This window comes from Pleurodeles waltl, chromosome 4_1, assembly GCF_031143425.1.
Source record: "Pleurodeles waltl isolate 20211129_DDA chromosome 4_1, aPleWal1.hap1.20221129, whole genome shotgun sequence".
Lineage (NCBI taxonomy): Eukaryota > Metazoa > Chordata > Amphibia > Caudata > Salamandridae > Pleurodeles > Pleurodeles waltl.
Genome location: NC_090442.1, coordinates 981,060,421 through 981,082,295, shown reverse-complemented (window position 1 = coordinate 981,082,295; position 21,875 = coordinate 981,060,421). Strand labels below are relative to the sequence as shown.

General features: G+C 45.9%; 1 protein-coding gene across 1 annotated transcript in view; it reads left to right on the top strand.

Moving 5' to 3' along the window:
• Nucleotides 1–21,875, top strand: part of LOC138288300 (lysosomal alpha-glucosidase-like) — an 881,508-nt gene that overhangs the window by 349,288 nt on the left and 510,345 nt on the right. The window contains exon 5 of the mRNA XM_069229744.1: nucleotides 13,248–13,416. Coding sequence (XP_069085845.1) covers nucleotides 13,248–13,416 — 169 coding nt within the window. The remainder of the gene's footprint in view (nucleotides 1–13,247; nucleotides 13,417–21,875) is intronic.

The window sequence follows — 21,875 nt, the reverse complement described above, 5'->3', positions numbered from 1 at the left end:
CACTACCATTCACACATCCCCTGTGTACTAGTGTGTCTGTGAGCCCCCCTCCCAAACTACACAAATGCAGCCACACACCCACCCACCCAACAGTCATCCACCTCACAACAGCCTCCAGCCCATGCACCTTCACCCAAAGTCAACAAACGTACACCTCCTACAACCACTACCTCTTCCTCCACTCCCAAACCCCCTCCATCTACCCATCCCAATGTGTCTAAAAAGCTTTTCCTGTCTAATATTGACCTCTTCCCTACACCTCCCCCCCCCCGTCCGTCCCCTAGGGCCCGCCTTTCCAGGTCCCAACCCAGCACCTCAGCCACCACATCACCATGCAAAGTGGTGCCAGCAACTGCGGGCTTTTGCAGTGCGCCAAGCAACAGGGCTGCCAGTGTTCAAGGGAGCGAGGGCAGGGACATTCCGCCACCTCCAAAAGTAAAAAAGTTGCCCACATCCTCGAGGGAGAAGGCGGAAACACCTGCCACCAAGGGCTCAGGCAAAACAAAAGTGGATAGTGGCAAGACAGCTGCGCCACCATCCAAGGTGGGGAAGGGCCAGAAAATCAAGGGCAGGTCCACGTCGACGCCAACCTGCACGGCGGACAAGACTGCACCGCCACCAGCACTGCAGTCACTGAGGCCTCCACCAGCACCGCAGTCACTGAGCCCGCCACCAGCACCGCAGTCACTGAGGCCTCCACCAGCACTGTAGTCACTGAGCTCGCCACCAGCACCGGCGCCACAGAGACCGCCGCCAGCACCGCCGCCACAGAGCCCGCTGCCAGCACCGATGCCACAGAGCCTGCCACCAGCACCGATGCCACAGAGCCCGCTGCCAGCACCGATGCCACACACAGAGTCTGCCGCAAGCACCGATGCCACTGACACCACTGCCAGCACCGCCAGCGGCCCCGCGACATCCTGAGCCAGTGGCACCACCGCAGACATGGCTGCCATCCCAAGTGGTTAGTCGTACGAGGCTGGTGGTCAGTTCCAGGAGCCTGGGCAGCTTGCATGTTGCACCACCGTCAGAGGAGTATCACATCCACTACCTCTGCCCTTGGCAGGATAAAGCACTCTGGGCACAAAGCTCCCTCCAGAACCAGTGGAGAAAGGCATCCACTACCTCAGTCCTTGGCAGGATGAAGCACTCTGGGCACCAAGCCCCCTCCAGAACCAGTGGAGTATTACATCCACTACCTCAGTCCTTGGCAGGATGAAGCACTCTGGGCATCAAGCCCCCTCCAGAACCAGTGGAGTATCACATCCACTACCTCAGTCCTTGGCAGGATGAAGCACTGTGGGCACAAAGCCCCCTCCAGAACCAGTGGAGACTGTTATCCACTTGAGAGACTGTGGCTTTGCACTCCCCAGGATGGAGCAGTGGGCAACCCACCCATTTGAGAGACTTGAGAGACTGTGGCTTTGCACTCCCCAGGATAAAGCAGTGGGCAACCCACCCACTTGAGAGACTTGAGAGACTGTGGCTTTGCACTCCCCAGGATAAAGCAGTGGGCAACTCACCCGCCTAAGAGACTGTGGCTTTGCACTCCCCCAGATAGAGCAGTGGGTGACCCACCCGCTTGAGAGAAAGTGGCTTTGCACTCCCCAGGATAAAGCAGTGGGCAACCCACCCACTGGAGAGACTTGAGAGACTGTGGCTTTGCACTCCCCAGGATAAAGCAATGGGCAACCCACTCACTTTAAAGACTTGAGAGACTGTGGCTTTGCACTCCCCAGGATAAAGCAGTGGGCAACCGACCCACTTGAGAGACTTGAGTGACTGTGGCGTTGCACTCCCCAGGATAGAGCAGTGGGCAACCCACCCACTTGAGAGACTTGAGAGACTGTGGCTTTGCACTCCCCAGGATAGAGCAGTGGGCAACCCACCCACTTGAGAGACTTGAGAGACTGTGGCTTTGCACTCCCCATGGTAGAGCAGTGTGCAACCCACCCACTTGAGAGACTTGAGAGACTGTGGCTTTGCACTCCCCAGGGTACAGCAGTGGGTATGGGGCCCCCTCGTGGAGCTGGCGTTGTGCACTCATCCGGCTGAGGTGCCCCCCTTCCCTTCCCCCTGAGGTGACTGTTTCATTTCGATCTGATGCCCCTGCAGTGTTCTCTCCGTTTGGAGTCTGGTATTGAGTGTGGTCCTCGCCATGCGTTTTGGGCCCAGTGGTCCACGGACTATGAATGGTGCACTATCCGGACTTGTGTAGTTTGTGTACATAATTGTTTATACTGTATTTCAAGTTTTGACTAATGGATTTGTATTTATTACAATCATTCAACTCATTTCCTTTTGTCCTTGCGTTCTTCCATGGGGGGTGTGTAAATGTAATGTTGCAGCATGTATTTGTATGGTGTTGTGGGGGCGGGTGGGGGTGTTGCGTGTTGTGTGTGTCACTCTCTTTTCCCTCCCCCTTGCCTGCGTTGTAGGTGCAGTACTCACCGTGGTTGTCGCCGCCGTCTTTCATGCTCCTGGTAGAGGAGCAGGAATACCATTGCAGGGAGTATTTGGAGTTCTAGCTCCATTGCGTCCTGGTTCCTCGTGGGGTGTGGAGGGAGAGGTGAGTGTTTTCCCTTCCAAGTCCTGTTTCCACCGTGTTTTTGTTTGCCTTGGTTCCGCCCCGGAAAAGGTGGCAGATTGGCCTCTCATAATAGTGTGGGCTGTACAATGTCTTCTGCCTGTCTGTTGGCGGTGACCGCCGCAGTGTTTGTTTCTACCGCCGTGACGGTCGGAGTGTTAAAGTGTCTGTCTAAGTTGGCTGTTTCCGCCATGGTTGTGATTAAATTTTCTTTTACCGCCGGCCTGTTGGCGGTCTTACCACTGCTTTAACACCAACCGCCAGGGTTGCAATGAGGGCCCTAGAGTTGATTATCCGAACTGCCATCCTCAATGAGAGTTCTAGGGGCCCCAACTCCCAGAAAAAGAAATCTCCCCAAGCAATTGTTTTGCTTCACTAATGACCGAGCTGAAACACTCATGCACTGACAAAAATCTCTGGAATGCACTTCTTAGTCTAAAGAAAACATTTATTATTAAACTTCGCAAGGTTCGTAAAGGAAGGTCAGCATGCCGAAATCACACATTTAAAAATGGTCACAGCAATGAAATGAAAACATGTACAAATGATTCTCCACTACAATATACACAGCAAATATATGTATCTATATATATATATATATATATATATATATATATATATATATATATATATATATATATATATATATATATATATATATATATATACATTTAGCACAATGCAAAGCAGATAAGAAGAATTAAAAAATATGCATCACCATAGGCACAGGCACATCTGCTTTATCTCCCTCCTATCTGCATCAGATCGCCAGATCCCAGAATCGATTGAGGAGAGAGAGAGATCAGTTTTCCTCACAGGAAGAATGGCACACCCCAGCATCCGGGGCATGTCTGAGATCTGAATCACTCTCGGTCCCCGGTCCATCTGGTCTCGGCCTCTTATACTTTGAACAAGCAAGAGAGAAAAATTTTAGAACTTCCCTCTCACTGCAGAAGTTTATTATTAAAAAAATGTTGATTACTTTAGGCCAGCTTTGAAAAGAACACATCAGGACTTGGCCACAATCCCAAGGTGCCCCTTCAAAACAAGACCGTTACCTGCCGTCTTAGTACATTCTTATCAGCTGAAGCCCTTGGCGGGAAAGAACACGAAAAATAAAAACATGAGCACATTGTTCAATGTGGAAAATTACTTACAGCTTTTAACGTGGCAGTGGCTAATGCTAAAATAAAGCCAATAGGCATAATGAAGTTGTTGGTCACTAATGTGACGGTGTGCTATTAGGCTAAGTGCAGTCAGTGGTCAAAACACCAATATCATTACAGCATTTGACCTCTGTCAGTGATGGATATCTTTAGAAAATGTGCATGGTTGTGCTGTAGTAGCAGGCTAGTTTCCATAGAAGCTTTGAGCTCCAATTAATTAATGAACTATTGTATAATTGTAAACGCCACACTGTCTTTCTAGTTCAATATAAACCCTTTTGTTTACCTAAAAGGCCATGATTTTAAATCCCACTATTTTAAAGTGTTCTTTTGGCAAACGTATCTGCAAATTGTGCACACCTTTTAACGATTCCTAATTGCACTTTCCTACTTACCCTTACCCATGAGCACGTCTTATGGAGTAACCCACTAAAGTATTAGATTTGTAGCAGCTCAGTTTAATGGATTTTCTATCATAAGCACCAAAACCCATCTTACAGAAAAGAGGCAGTCACTCAAAACATGCCCTTTGGCACTATTTTGCTGCGTCTGATAGAAGGAGCGGTCCAAACAAAGGCCCTCATTCCGACCGCCAGGGCCGCGGGCAACGGAAGCACCGCCAACAGGCTGGCGGTGCTTCAGTGCCCATTCTGACCGCGGCGGTAAAGCGGCGGTCAGAAAAGGGGATCCGGCGGTTTCCCGCCGGATTTCCCCTGGCTGGGCTGAACCTCCATGGCGGCGCTGCAAGCAGCGCCGCCATGGGGATTCCGACCCCCTTCCCGCCAGCCTGTTTCTGGCGGTTTTGACCGCCAGGAACAGGATGGCGGGAACGGGTGTCGTGGGGCCCCTGGGGGCCCCTGCACTGCCCATGCCACTGGCATGTGGCATGGGCAGTGCAGGGGCCCCCAGGGGCCCCACGACACCCGTTCCCGCCAGTGGCATGGGCACTGCAGGGGCCCCCAGGGGCCCCGCGACACCCATTACCGCCAGCCAGGTTCTGGCGGTCAAAACCGCCAGAGCCAGGCTGGCGGTAAGGGGGTCGGAATCCCCATGGCGGCGCTGCCTGCAGCGCCGCCATGGAGGATTCCCCAGGGCAGCGGGAAACCGGCGGGACACCGCCGGTTTTCCGTTTCTGACCGCGGCGGTACCGCCGCGGTCAGAGTGCCCATGGATGCACCGCCAGCCTGTTGGCGGTGCATCCGCGGTCGTTGGCCTGGCGGTAGTCTACCGCCAGGGTCAGAATGACCCCCAAAATGTGTTCTAACTTAGTAATATTTTCCATGCATCATAGGGAATCTAGAAACGAACTCCATTGTCCATGAAAAACGCTTATACAAAAGAGCTAGTCAAACTAATCAAAAAAACTGATTTTCATAGTTTTTGCTACTTATATGGTAAAATAATGAAACTGTTATTGCCCTCCCCAAAATAGTCCTATCTTTCAATTTTCAAAATTACAGAAATTGTATTTTCTTCACTTTTATTTATACAGTAGAAAAGCCCCTTGAGCAATATTTTCTCCCTTTACAAGTATTTTGCAAATACAATTATCCAGATATTTACGGGACTAGTTTGTATCACTGAACATTTTTAGTAACACAGCACTATGCGTGTTGATACACAAAACTCACAAGCCCAGCCTAAAAGGGCTGAGACGCAAACGGTGAAGTCGATGATTTTTCGTTATATGGTGTAATTATTGTGTGGTAACGCATCCATCAATATATTGATTTGAGTAATTATACTAGTCATTATCGGATTTGCCATGCCACTGTCACACCATTTAGCATTATGAATGGCTGGAGATATGCACAGTGAGTGAGACCTGATTTTGGTGACTTGTGTTCGACAAGTATTTATAGAGTACTGCACTCTGAGTATGGGACAAAGTGATAAACCGCAGAATTTGATTGAGTACATAAACTCATTTAGGCTTGATGCATTTACAAAGCAGGTGAAAACATGTCCAATGTCAAGAGAGGTAATACATCACACAAGTTGTGAAGAAATAAAGGGACATATTTACAAGTTTTTGGCGCAGGCCAACGCCTCAAGTCTTCTTGCTGTGTTGCCCTGCGTCAAAAGAAAGGGGATGAGATATGGCACATTCCTATGCTTTTCCCCTGAGCTGGCACACAATGGGCTGCCATGTGCTAACGCAGGCACCATTGCACCTTCCTGCACAAAAATCATGACAAGAGGCATTTTTCCTTTTCCATGTTTGATGCAGAATCACCACCTCCCTGGGTCAAATATTTAGTTCTGTGCTTGGGGGCTGCATACCCCCTTCCCTCCCGGCAGCTTTGGGATCCACCATCTCCCTGTGTCTAAAATGCAATAATGAGGAAGGCCAGGCCAAGGGGACCACTACCTCCTTGGGACAATAGTCATTGGAGGGGAGGTGCGTGACCCCTTCCAGGAGCCAATGATGACCCTGGGGACCGCCGTCCTCCAGGGCTGGCTCCTGCTATATCCCAGGGTGCCCTATCTCCCAGAACATAGCTGTTTGCTTTTTGCCAGCAGAGCTTCTTTTACTTGTCTATATCTTTGGCGTTGGATGATGACTGCTCACAAATTTTTCCAAAACAATACAACACTCATTTCAGCTGCTGTCTGGAAAGGTTCAAGGTGATACCGCAAGTGGGGTGGAGAAAAAGGTGTGTCCCAAAATGTATTTTCTCCATCCTTAGGGATTATGAACAGGAATAGCGGTTGAACTGCTGGACAGAATTACACCAAATTTGATAGCAAGCTAGCTCTTGGTCCCGAAGGAGCCCTTTTTTGTTATTTGGTGTAAATCCACCAAGTAGTATTTGAAATATTAAAGAAAAAACTAATTTGTATATATAGGAATGTGAAGTCTTGGTGAACCCTCCGGATCTCGTGCTGAGATCTGATTGGCAGCCAACACTTCAATAAGGAAGTGTTGGCAGCCATTTCGGGACTCGGCATCAGCTGCGTCCCAGAAAAAAGATAAAAAATAAGAAAAGGGGCCAGAGTAGGGACACCCTGACCCCTTAGCTCTGGTGCTGGGGTCCTAAAGGGACCCCCCAGGGTATAAAAGTACTTTTTTTAAGAGCAAATGTTACTATAAATTTGTGACAGGGGTCGCAAATCAGCAGTAAAAATAAAAAAAACAAATAGCAAGCTCAGTCTCCCGCACTTGTTTTAAGAAATATATAAATATATATAATTAGAGGGTTCCATGGTATAGTTGTACGGTGCTAAAGTCCCAGATCTCTGGTCCTTCAACCAGATTTGTGTCCAGCGTAATATCCGAGCAATGTGGTCTGAGACTGACACAACTTCTCACACAATGTCCACTTCTAAAATCTTTTATTGTCTTTCAATCAGGGATAAATCCAACATACACAAGCAAAGATAGCACTTATAAAACATTAAATGCAATTGTGGTTCCTTGAATTCAGTTAAGCACTTGACAAAGTACCTGAAATGCGTCAAAAACAAAAGACGATGTTGGCCGCAGGGGGAGTGATGCACCGAAAGAGCCAGCAGTGTGTTGGTTCCTTACTGTCAAAGGGGAGGTAATGTGTTGGTCCTTACTGCTAGACAATGGAGGTGAAGTGTTGGTTTCTTATTGCCACAGGGGAGGTGATGTGTTGTTTGTGGCACAACGCATTGATTTCTTACTGAGGTGCGGTTTCAATGAAGAACTTGGTGCCCGGGGATGATGCTTTGGTGATGCATCTGAAGTCAAGTTGTGATGCATCCATCTCACAGCAATGAAGCAGGTGCTGTGTCAGAGCCAGGGCATTGTATCATGGACTCCAGTGATGCCTTGCTCAAAACTAACACAGCAGTGGTTTTTCTAATGTACTACAATAGAAAGCTGGGGCCTGTGTGGAAAACTGTGGACATCGCATCAAACGGACTTCACGCTTCGGTGCAGGCAGCAGGGATGTGTCAAATTCTTGCAGTGAGGAGTCAGTTCAGAATGTCACAATGAGTCAATGCATGGATTCTCTTCTTGCAGCACCAAAAACCTCCTTCAACGGCCCAGACTGGATTTTGCACCACTTGACAGGGCAGGGCTCTCAGTTGAGGAGCAGAGGTGCTGACAGATGAAGTCTTTGATGTCCCTGAGACTTCTTAACAGGAGGCTAGCTCAACTCACGCCCTTGGAGAATCTTGGAAAGCAGGATGTAGGAAGCAAAGTCTAATCCTTTCACTCCCAGGACAGAAGCTGCAAGCAGCAGACCAGCACAACAAAGCAACAGGCAGAGTGGCAGTCCCTCCTACAGCATTCAGCTCTTCTTCCTGGTAGAATGTCCTCAGTCCAGAGGTGTGCAAACTTTGTAGGGTTAGAGGTACAGTACTTATACCCATTTCTGTCTTTGAAGTAGGCAAACTTCAAAGAGAAGTCTTTGTAGTTCATAAGACACTGCCTTTCCTGCCACCAGACACAATCCAAGGGGTTGGAGACTGCTGTGTGTAAGGACAGACACAGCCCCATTCAGGTGCAGGTGTCAGCTCCTCCCACAACTGCGGCTCAGGAATACCCCTCAGCCTGGTAATAGACCATCAGGATATGCAGGACACACCTCATCTCACTTTGTGTGACTGTCTAGAGTGAATTCTCAAACAGCCCAACTTGCATCCTGACCCAGACATGTATTTCACAGCCAGTAGACACACAGAATGATTAAGCAAGAGAATGCCCACTTTCTAAAGGTGGCATTTTCAAACCTACAATTCAAAAACCAACTTCACCAAAAGATGTATTATTAAATTGTGAGTTTGGAGACCCCGAACTCCAGATCTCTATCTGTTTCCAATGGAAAATTAAACTTAAGAGATATTTCAAAACAATCCGTTGTTACCCTATGTTTAGAGATAGGCCTAGCAATAGTGAAAACCGAATTTATTAGTATTTCGCTCTCAGGACATGTAAAACACACCATTACATGTCCTGCCTTTTGAATACACTGCACCCTGCCCATGTGTCTGCCTTGGGCATACCTTAGGGGTGACATACATGTAGTAAAAGGGACGGTTTGAGCCTGGCCAGTGGGTGAACTTGCCAGGTTGAAATGGCAGTTTAAAACTGCCCACACAGACACTGCGGTGGCAGGTCTGTGAAGGGCTGCTGATGTGGGTGGCACAATCAGTGCTGCAGGCCCACTATTAGCATATTATGTATAGGCCCTGGACACACAGTGCACTATACTAGGGGTTTACTAGTAAATCAAAATATGCCAGTCATGGATAAATCCATCACCAATACAATTTAGACAGAGAGTGCTTGCAATTTAGCACTGGTTAGCAGTAGTAATGTGCGTAGCAACAAGACAGGGGAAACCATGACAAGAGCTGACAGGTCTAACAGCTCCACTCTATAAAATGCTCCTACAATCTATGCTACTCTACTAAGCTCTACTCCCCTCTATCGTTGTACACCCAACTGGTCAAATTTGCACTTGATTCTATGCATGTTCACAGTTTTTTACAACCCTCTACTCCACTCTACAGCAGTTTTCAACAATGTACAACACAACACTCCACTCTACTGTATGAGACAGCATTCCAATGTCTAGCAGTTTCCTTGACTGTACACTGGGCCACTTCAATGTACGCCACTCTACACTAATCCACTATACCCTACTCCACTCTACGCCACTCCACTTTACACCACTCCTCCCTACATTATTAGATTTATGCCTCTCCACTTTTCTTCACTCCACTGTACCGTATTCCAGTGTATGCTATTCCACTCTATGCTACTCCACTTTACGGTAATGCATTCTATTCCACGGCAGTGTATGCCACTCTACGCCGCTCCACTATACAACACTCTCTTCCACTCTAGCTGCATTTTATGGAACTCTGTAACACTCTACTCCACTCTATTTCTGAACACGCCACTGTCCAACTCTGTACTCCACTCTATGCCCGCACACTCCATTGTGCAACACTCTATTCCACTATGTGACATTTTTCTATAGTCTATCGCCCAGTACTCCAATCTATTGTATGAGACCCCACTTCAATTTGTAACAGTTTACTACATATGCTGTGCTGCTACACTCCCATCCATTCCACTCTACTTTGAAATGACAATACACTCTATTATACTTTGCTCCGCACTACGTTACTTCAATATATTCGACTGTACTCCACTGTATAAGACTTTACCTCACTCTACGCTACTGTACAATTCACTCTGCGCAGCTCCAATATTTGATACACTAGTGTACCCTATGCAGCTGCACTCCACAATACACTAGTACAGTATATACCTCTCTCAGACTTTTTACTCCTGTCTATTCCCCTACACTCCACTGTACAACACTGTACAATACTGTATGCCACTGTACAACACTCTACTCCACTCTATGCCACTCAACCATACTCTTGTCCATAGTACGACACTGTACGCAACTCTTTGTATGCCCAGCACCCTACTTTACTCCACTCTTCTCTGAGACACAGTACTCCACTACTCCACTGTAGGCCAATCCACCCTATGCCACTCTGTGCCATTGTATAATAACGTATGCCAATCCACTCTACCACACTTTACATTACAGTATTGTACTGTGCACCACTCTGCAAAACTCAACTAGGTTGTTAGCCATTCTACTCTACTGTAGTCTCCAATACTATACGGCACACCACTACACTCTACTGTATAATACTGTACTGTAATTTATGACACTCTACTTGACTATATCCTACGCCACTCCACTCCACTCCACTCTGCTGCACTCCACGCCACTGTAGTCTACAACAATGCATTCCACTTTGTGATATTTTGCTCCGCTGTACGCTACCGCATTTCAGTGTACTCCACTATGCTCCACTTTACTACACTTTACCCTACTCTATGCCATGCTACCATACTTCAGTCTACACAGCTTCATTGTTCTACACTCTACTCCACTGTATGCCACTCCACTCTATAACACTGTACTACACTCTATGTCACTCTACTCCACTCTACACCCATCCACTCTACTCCACTGTACTACACTGTATGATGCTCGATGATACGCTGCTCCACTCCTTTCTATGATATGCCACTCCACTATATGACATGGCACTCCACTCTATGAAACCTCCACTGTACTCCACAACACTCCACTCAATGATACTCTGCTTTATGGCAGGCTGTGACACCGTACTCTACTGTACAACACAGCAGTGCATTGTACAATTCGCAACTCGCTGCTCCAGTCTACGATAATTGACTCCACTATATGAGATTCCATGACACTACATAATATAACACTTTACTGCACTCAATACAGTACTCCAGTCTACTCTGCTCCAATCTGTTCCACTCTACAGTTCTCCACTCTATGACAATAAACTTTACAACACTCTATGATTTGAAACACATTTTGATTAAAAATTACATTGAAAGCATTGAAATTCAATGAAAAACAAAGGTTAAAGCTTATTCATAGTTAAGAATTTTGTTTTCCTTTACAAACCAAACTTAAACTACACAAAATTTTAAAAATCTAAAGTTATAAATATAGCTTTCATTTAGAATTTGTCCACGACCTTCAAATTATTAAAAGTAGTGCACCCCGTTACACGCTCTTTTCAGCTCTCTAACCAGACAACATTAATTATAATTTACCACTCTATCATGCACTGTGTTCCTCACAAATAATGACACTCTACTGTACAACACTGCACTCGACAACCCTGAAGTGTACGACACTCTACTCCACTGAACTTCGTTTTATGCCAATACACTCTACAGTATTCTTCTACACTCAACGCCACTCTACAAAACTCTACTCAATGACACTCCAATCCACCACATTCCATTTCAAGGCACTCCATTTGAAAACACTCCACTGTACAGCTCTTAACTCTACTGTTCAATATGACACTACACTGAACAACACAGTGCTTTACAAAAAAAAGTCTCATCCACCTCAGCTCCTTCCTGGAAAGTTTCTGGGTGATCTGTCAAGCTGGGGCGTAGAAAAAGGCAGGGTCCCAAAATGCATTTTCGACCTGCAATTTTCCATAGGAAAGTTAAACAGCGATACCACAAAACAGGCTGAACGGAATTACACTAGATTTGGCAGAAGCTGGATCTTGGTCCCGAAAACGTGTTTTTTGTTATTTGGTGTAAATCTATTCAAGAAGTTTTTTTTTTAAATTGAGGTTTAAAATAAATGTTACATAGAGGTGCAGAGGTTGCACCATCCAGGGAGGGGGGAGAAAGTTAATTTGAGCTATACACTAACGAGGTTGACAAACTAAAAGACTTGCATGGTGGAGTCAAAAGAAAGAAGGAGGAATAGGCTAAAAGGGGATTAGCTACCGAAGAGACTCTAATAGCTCCAGAGGAAGTCCTTCCGGAGGATAAATGAAATGGGAGGCATTGTAAGCAATGTAAGTACGAAAAAAAAATGTCAGTATCTGTTCAACTTAATTAAGAATTTCCAGTAATCCTGTTTCAGTGACATTATCTCTCAGAAACCCTGGGATGGTTGGATGTTGCTTGACAGCCAATGGCTATGGGCATCTTGGGCATTCTTTGTATTTGTGTGGCTTTTGGACTTATGCTGAATGCTAAAGCCCACTCTGCATACAGATGAATCCTGAAGTAAGGCTATGCAAATGACTTCAGGGGTTGAGTGATGAGTGATACCGGCCTCTGCACTTACAAAGTCCAGTCCATGAAAGGTCTTATGGCATCTTACACATTTCTTTATCATTCTTCTCTGAGACACTGATAGGATTGTGAACCTGTATGTTCACATTTCTCTAAGGCACCAGATGGAAATGGTGCATTTTCATAAGAATTAAGGGCCTGATTTATGAAAAGTTGCGCCGCCTTTGAGTCATTTTTTGACGCAAAAGCAGCATAAACTTACAAAATATAATTATATTTTGTAAGATTGCCCTGCTTTCGCGTCAAAAAATGACGCAAAGGCGGTGATAACTTTACATAAATCAGGCCCTTACTTCTTGATCCAGTCAGCTCTGTGATGCACTACAGAGACTGAGGATACATTTTAGGAACTCTCTTTTCCTGTTGATAAACGCTTACACTATGTAATCCCTTGTCTGATGTTCACGGGAAATAAGGAAAATTACTTGATTGTTGGGAAAAAATACCCAGTGGCCTTCCGTCTACAAAACATCTCACAATTTGTTTGCTTACATACATCGTAGAAATTCTGCATTTCACTTATGAACATGACAGCTTTTCTCAATACATTTAATAACGGCAATAAATGCATCACTGTGCATGTTCAGTTACTTTTCTTGGATTATAAACAAAAATCAATGATGGCTGTAAACACGGAACCACATAAATCATTGGCAATTATATAATGCCATTTACACCCATTTTCCATTTTGGTAAACAGAATAATTCTGCTTTTATCTTAACATTTTCAGCATTCAATCCCCTGCAATGCATAGCATAAAAAACTGGACTGAGTTTCTTAATGCCTTTGATCAAGACAACATCCATTATAAAACTGAATTTTCATTTCTATTAGGTGGGACACATCACTTGGCGGTCTTACTTTTGCCAACCAGTTTCTGCAAATCTCTACCGCCCTGCCATCAAGTTCGATTTATGGATTTGGGGAGCATGAACATCCCAACTTCAAGCACGACATGAACTTTGTTACTTATCCAATGTATTCCAGGGACGAGCCGCCGCAGGTATGTCTTCTTGTTGCGTACACCATGTAGATATATAATGGATAGGTTTTTAGCATCTTGAATTAAGATTGTGAATAGATCACGCTGAACGTGTTACATTGAAGTCCGCCCCTCTCTGTCACCCCTCTCTGTGGCACTGTGTGCTAAGGGCGCTGTAACTACAGAAAGGTTTTACGCTCAACTTGTCATATCAACATCCAAAGTAGGTGTTAATGTCAATGGCCATAGGGTAGAAATGTGTATCTGGCCTCAGTTCCTTCTAGAGAAATTCGAATAACTATAAATAATACAACAATCATCATCTCCATCTTTTTCATCACAGTTCATCAACATCATGCTATCTCAGTGAGCAGAGTGAAATGTGAAGGTGGTAAATGATACCACAACAATTACTTTGGCAGAGCCAGCGCTAGGTCTGTGGGAAATTTATGTTATGCCGGCATATTGTTTCGAAATTCCAGTAATTTTCTGTCAATCCTGTGATGCGAAATACTGAAATATTAAAAATGATTACACTATTATTATACATGTAGTGTAAACACCATTTGAGGTGAAAATGTACTACAAATGCACGAGATCAATATGAACAACAGAAATCAAGTGGGTGTTTTTTTTGCTGTACTATTTATGTAGTACGGAATGCATCCTCGTGTTCATAACGGATGTGAAAAAGCATTTTGCGCTCAAATGTAGGGCCAGTTTTCAGTTTTGCATTTCACATAATTTCCCCTGATATTTCGCACAATTACTGAAATGCAGATTATGCGAATTTCACGCACTCGTAGCATCTACTTCGCTGTTTTTATTAGAAATTAAATTTTTCAGCGAAGTCAGGGCAACCCAATGGAAATAACTGATCCGCACATGATGCACACATCTTCCTTACTTACTGGTTCAATTAGATCATGTTGCCCCTAACACTCCTTCCGATCCTCCAGGAGCAGTATTTGCAGTATTTGTGGCTAGTAAAGACAGTCTCTTTTCTGGTTGGAACTTGACTAATTTCCTAGATCCCTGTAAGGAAATGCCTCCTTGGCATGGTTACTCCCTGACTTTTTGCCTTTTGTTGATGCCAGTTACGACTGAAAGTGTGCTGGGACCCTGCTAACCAGGCCCCAGCACCAGTGTTCTTTCCCTAAACTGTACCTTTGTTCTCACAATTGGCACAGCCCTGGCACCCAGATAAGTCCCTTGTAAATGGCACCCCTGGTACCAAGGGCCCTGATGACAGGGAAGGTCTCTAAGGGCTGCAGCATGTCTTATGCCACCCTGGGGACCTCTCACTCAGCACATGCACACTGCCTCACAGCACTCCCCTCAGAGTGCCATGCCCACCTCTCACTGCCTGAGGCATAGGTAAGTCACCCCTGTAGAAGGCCTTACAGCCCTAAGGCAGGGTCCATTATACCACAGGGAAGGGACATGTGCATGAGCACTATGCCCCTTTAGTGTCTAAGCAAAACCTTAATCATTGTAAGTGCAGGGTAGCCATAAAGAGTATATGGTCTGGGAGTTTCCCAAACACGAACTCCACAGTTCCATAATGGCTACACTGAAATCTGGGAAGTTTGGTATCAAACGTCTCAGCACAATAAATGCACACTGATGCCTGTGTGGGATTTATTGTAAAGTGCACCCAGAGGGCATCTTAGCGATGCCCCCTGAATACCAGTCCGACTCCTAGTGCTACGCTCACCAGTTTCTGCCAGCCTGCCACAACCAGATGTGTTTCTGGCCACATGGGGAGAGTGCCTTTGTCACTCTGTGGCCAGGAACAAAGCCTGTAGTGGGTGGAGGTGCTGCTCACCTCCCCCTGCAGGAACTGTAACACCTGGCGGTGAGCCTCAAAAGCTCATGCCTTTTGTTACAGCACCCCAGGGCATCCCAGCTAGTGGAGATGCCCGCCCCTCCGGCCACTGCCCCACTTTTGTCGGCAAGGCAGGAGAGGATAAAGAGAAAAACAAGGAGGAGTCACCCACCAATCAGGACAGCCCCTAAGGTGTCCTGAGCTGAGGTGGCCCCTGCCTTTAGAAATCCTCCATCTTGAGATTGAAGGATTCCTCCTATAGGATTAGGGATGTGCCCCCCTCCCCTCAGAGAGGAGGCACAAAGAGGGTGTAGCCACCCTATAGGACAGTAGCCGTTGGCTAATGTCCGCCTGGCCTAAACACACCTCTAAATTTAGTATTTAGGGGCAACCCAGAACCCAGGAAATCAGATTCCTGCAACCTACACAAAGAAGAAGGACTGCTGACCTGAAAGCCCTGCAGAGACGACGGAGACGACAACTGACTTGGCCCAAGCCCTACAGGCCTGTCTCCAGACTCAAAGAACCTGCACATCTATACATAATGATTAGGTAGATAAAATGGATGAAGCGTATATTTTCTATCTACTAAATGTCTGTAATGTCATCATTCCTTTCCAAGCTCATCATTCACCTTACACTTTCTAATTCTATCTGTTCAATCTGATAACTTACTGATGGGAAGCTTAGTACTATGCACAACATCTTGTCCTATAACAAACTTGTTTTAGAGTGCCCTGAATGATAGTCTTCTCCATCAATATCACTTACACACTCACCATTGTAACTCTTACACATGTCAAGGAGTAGATATGAGGACGGTCTGCTGTGAAGGAAAGGGTGACTTCTCCAAGTAACCACAATGTCACCTGGATAGAATGATGTACGTAAAAATATGACAGGGACTGCCTTTAGAGGATTACAGCTCAGAGGAAGTACCAACAAAGAGGAACCGAAATATCAAAAGGTAAATATGTATGGATTCCCCATACCTAGTTCCACATATATTGAAGGAAATGGCTTGCTTGTTTTGCTTATAACTTTGGAACCATTTGACAAATCTTCATGAATCTTTCCAAAAGAGTGCTTTTTTGTCTAGTTTGTGTACGGAAAGTTTTGTGGTGATTTGTCAAACAGGGTGCAAAGTTAAAAAGGAGATCTGAAAATGTAAAATCCCCATGCATTTTTCATAGAGTTTTATCAGTAGCATTTTCGCAAAAACTGTCAAACAAAATTACACCAAATTTGGCAGAAAGCTACAGCTTAATTCGCAGATTTCGCTTGTTATCTTTTTGGTGTAAATCCTTTTAGTCAATTTGAGAAATAAAAGTTTGAAGATATTTGTATATCTGGACCGTTGGGGTGGAGGGATTCTTACGAGAGTTCCCTCAAACCCAATTTAAAAAAATAGATAATCCTTATTGGCCCAGGGAGCTTTTTTTCCTTAGGCCAACTCTCTCCCGGGGAAGTCAGATTCCTGCATTAGCAAGCCATCTGATTGGCTTCCAGCAACATAAGAAAAATGTTGCTGGAAGCCATTACAGGGCACATGGACTGAGAGGGCTAATGAGTTTGGCGGTCCCAGGACTGCCATGTTGGTGATTGTACCACCAACAGGCTGGCGGAGAAGACCGCCTTATCATGACCATGGCGGTATTCCCAACAGAATACAGCCCAAGCACTGCCTGCACTGCCACTGCAGTCTGGCTGCCACCAATGACGTTAGCTACCTGCAGGCCGGCAGGGCCCCATGTTTCCGCAGGACAGATGATGAGGTTGCACACTTCCAAGGTTTCCCCCTGGGTCACACCACCACGCAAACCCAGGTGGAAACCAACTGCATAAAAGGAGACACCCACCTTCAGGAAGCCATGCTCGTCCGAACGCACCATGAAACCAGAAGTACACGTCGTCCTGCTGCTCTTGATCACACAAAGACTTTGGAATCAGCAACGAGGATGTCAACAGCAACTGTAAGTATACCCACTTACTTATACATTGTCGTTTTTTGCACACACAACATATATTCTGGAAGGGGGTGCGAGAGTGACACTCACACCTAACAGCACACTAATACACACACTCACAGACACACACACACACACACACACACATATACGCAACAAGCTCAGCACAGCCACCACACACACACACACACACATACAAATGTCACAAACAAATACAGGTATGCATGGAACACTGCACAGACCCACACTGACACAGAACCACACAACACCACAACACATCACAAAAACAACACAACCTCACCATTTACAATCACTTGGCAGGGACACTTCCCAGGAACACATCACAAAGACCTCACAACGTAACACCAACAGGCAAAACACACATACAAATACACAATCATACTACTTACTGATCGACCTACAAAGAACTCCATGTCCAACATTTCATGCACATAACGCTCACACAGTCAATGCAGAAAAAGCCACTCAACACACCAACAAACACATCACAACACCAACAACACTCAAAACCAACACAACTAAACCCATACAACACACAAATGTACATCACACAACACATACCCTACCACTTTCGAAACAAATTACTGGACACAACCTCACATACTGCCAAATAACACACATAGCCCAACAAGAACACTCACATACACACATACATGGACACAACTAATGTCAGCCAGGAATAACTACATACTATGGAAAGAAATGCATGACAAAGATGTAACCAGGAAACTGACAACTGGTTGGTTCCAAGTATAATTAGTAGCCTCAATTTAGAAAAACAAAAGCCATAAGCCAGTCCATTTTTAAAAGTTCACAGTGCACATATGTGTGCCCCGAACTTGACTCCTTACTGCCATGTAACTTCCAAAGAAGGGGCATCAATGGGGCAGGCAGGCACCTCAGGGGTTATCTGGGGGAGTGGAATGGGGGATTGGCTTTGGGTTTTGGAAGGGGACTTTTGGGTTCTGGATTTGGGCTTGGACTTAGGTTTAGGGGAGGGTTGGCTTTTAAGTGTAGGGGTAGACATCATGGCAAGGGGAGGGGCATGGGAACTTTCAGGGGGGCAGGGGAGATCTTAGAGGTGGAAAGGCTGAACTTGGAGAAGGACACAGCATGTTTAGGGGTATCACGGGGTGAGAGAGGAGTAGGGAAAAGGGCAAACTCTGAAAGAAAAGCTTTTTTAGACACATAGGATGGTCATAGCAACAGGCTTTGGGTGTGGAGAGAGAGGGAGTGGTTGTCTAAGGTTTTGGTGTTGATATTTTGGGTTCATGTTTGTGTGAGGTATGCTTGTGGGTGGTGGGTGTCTGTTGGGTGGGTGAGCGTGGGCGTTTATGTGTCTTGGGAGGAGGGGGTGGAGGTTCTGGGAGATGCTGTGGTGGGTGGGTGAGTGTTTGTTGGGGTGGTAACTGCAGAGATGATGGATGTGTTGCATGTAGGTGTGTCTGTGGTTGTGGTGTCTGCGTATGTAGTGACTGGGGTGGATGTCTGAGGGTCTGCTGTGGAGCTGTCTGTGAGTAAGATATGTGAAGTGGCTGGATCTGTAAATGTTGGTGTAGTGTCTGCAGGTGTGTCAAGTATTGTCTCTGTGATGCTGGCGTTGTGGGGGTGTCATGGAAGGTCATGACTGTTGCTGTGTGTGTATGTGTATGTTGCTTGTATGCATGCCGGTGGAGTGTCTTGTGGTGCTTGTGTTTGTCAGAGCTACCCATGGATGTTGAGGTGGATGCTTGTCTGTCTGTGTGATTTGGCTGGGTCGCGGGAGAGGGATTTGGAATTGGGAAGAAGAAGGTGGAGGGGAGACTGAAGACAAAGGGTGACTGGCTGCCATCAGTGTGGAGGCCGGAGCCTGAAAGGATTTCTGTAGGTCAGCCAGTGCACAATGAATGCCCTCCAGGAACACATTACTCCGTAGGACTTGAGTTTCAAGTCTCTGGGTGGCATTCACTATGGTCGACTGACCCACAGAGATCGACCTCAGGAGCTCACTGAGGGCAGCAGGGCTCACAGGGTAGAGGCAGAGGTGTCTGCGGTAAAGGAGATGCCCACCCTCTTGGGTGAGCGGGCACGGCCAACTGGGTGGGGAGCTACAGGGAGGGGAGTAGTAGTAAGGGGGGTGGTGGACTGAAATGGTACTGGGGTGGTCCCAGATGGGTCCGCCACCGCCAGGGAGTGTCCACTGGAGGAGGATTCCGATGATGATGAACTGGATCCTGTCTCCGCCATTGCACTTCCCTTGCCCTCTGGGCCACTGTGTCTCTCGGTGTCGGTAGCATCAGCACCCCAGGTCACATAGCCAGCAGCTTCCCCACTCAGCTATGGCCGTCTCCTTCACCTGCCGATGTAGATGCGCAGAAAGAGAGAGAGGGAGAGCGGGTCATCACATTCTTAACTTACACATATATGACATCATACACAACACTTACAACACATCTATGTCACATAAAGCCCCAGTTAGGAACCACATCATGTCACAATTCCATACTTCCAACATTCCCCTATGACCACATTCTCAACCACTACATAAGCCAACCATCTGACCACTACATCACCATCCCACCATATCAGCAGTAACTCAAGAAGACCATGCACAAGATAAATTGGCTACATCTAAAGTCTTCCCCCATACAGGTCATCATTGTGTGTCAACAAAATATTCTTAGGAAATGCAGTTTACTAACAACACAATACCATGTCTCCCCCTACTCCACACTTGCCCAGTCCATCACCAGTATTCATGTTCCATGAAAGTAAACTCATCTCATTTGAAATACCACATAGCATGCTGCTTTGCAATCACATACATAAATTGTGAATCTGTTCAAATCTTTCAGAATGTCAAATACCTCAGATGAAGACACTACATATGGCATAGCCATACAGTGTGCCTCACAAAAAGACATAGCATGTCATTGAAACATCTATCAAAATATTATAAAAAGGTTTCTACAGAGTATCTGGACTCACTTATCTAACTCATTGACACATAGACAACATTTCAATGTCCTGCAGTAGGGCTCTACTTAGCACACAGGATACAACCACTGACAACCACAGGGAGCATACCAACACCTCCAATACAATGGACACCAAGCAACATGCATGAAGGCCACATACCATTGCACAATACTTGCTGATTAGAAACCTCTACATGACAACATCTAAACACCTACATCACTAACAACTGTACAGACATATTGGTGGTGGATCCCATTATCTAAGTCCAGAACTAATTCTTTCATAACCAATGACTAATATAACCATGCATGACACATACACCTAGAGTTAAGCAAAATAAATGACAACAAATACCGTAAGACCAACATGTGCATGTCAAATGAAAGCCCTGCCACACTATTAGGTGAAGAAGAAATGAGAAGATCCATTACTAGAACTGTCCAAACAGCCTCAGATTAGGAAAGGTAAGTCTGGCAAGGATAAGGTCTCAAAATAACAATATGCATGAATGAAGTATCAATTGACACATGATGCCCAAAATAGTTTATGTTACATCCATATACGTATGGTACTACCCTGTGTAGCATGGACAATATACAAGGACTTAGGGATCAGCAGCCTAGCCACTTACCTGCTCAAAATAGATACATTTGAATAAACGGTATTTGAATACATGTCAGTGTTATTTCCTGAAATGTCAATGTAACATTTCCACCTTGATTTTCTGTATGTAGGATGTCCACCCTAATCAAACTTCACATTTCCCACTGTAAGAATCAGCCATGACAATGGGGACACTTCATCAAACCTCATAGGGAGACACTTTACCTGTAGCACTTACCATATTGTCACAGCTGCAATACTTAGCATAAATGTAACTGGCAAAAACTTGTACATGGGTTCTGTCTGTATTTACCCCCTTGTGGCTGCTGTGCTGCCTTCAAATGCCAATCCACCTCAGGGTAGGCCACTGCCAATATGAAGGATACTAGGGGGTCAAGGTCCGACAGGCACCCCTCCTTCGTTGGGAGGACATCCCCAGCTAGGCCTTTGTGGTCTTCCGGGCTTAGCATATCAGGTCCTCCCACTGCTTCCTACAGTGGGTGCTTCACTGGCTGTGGACCCCCAGGGTTCGCACTTGCTTGCCGATGGCATGCCAGAGACCCTTTTTTTGATGAACATCGACCTACATGGATGACACAGACAAAAGGAACAATTTGGGTCCATATGCACCATACCAATAGTAGTGGATATAACACTTCATTTACAGCAAGTAGGCAAACATTCCCATCCTCTCATTTGACACTCATGTACAAGTTGTCATCTGCATGCATCAACAACTTCACTACTTTACATTTCAGGTACACCATCATATACCACACCTTTTACTTTCATTGGTAAACCATTGGACTCACCTGCTCCTCTGGTGCCCCATATACCTGTCAATACAGGGGTAGGACCTCCTCCTCAAGCTTCCCCAGCTCTTCAGGGGTGAAGGCTGGTGCCCTGTCACCTGATGGACGTGGTATGATAGCCCCCAGAGGCAGTACATAGCAGCTCAGGTAGTGGAGGTCTTGCTTGCAGCAGTGTCAGGAGTCAAGTGAGCAATACTGCAGAAGATGTGGATCACGTCCACCACGTACAGGACGTCACTGCTGGTGGACATCGCCATTGGCCCAAGTCCACCAAAAGCAGCAATGTGTTCC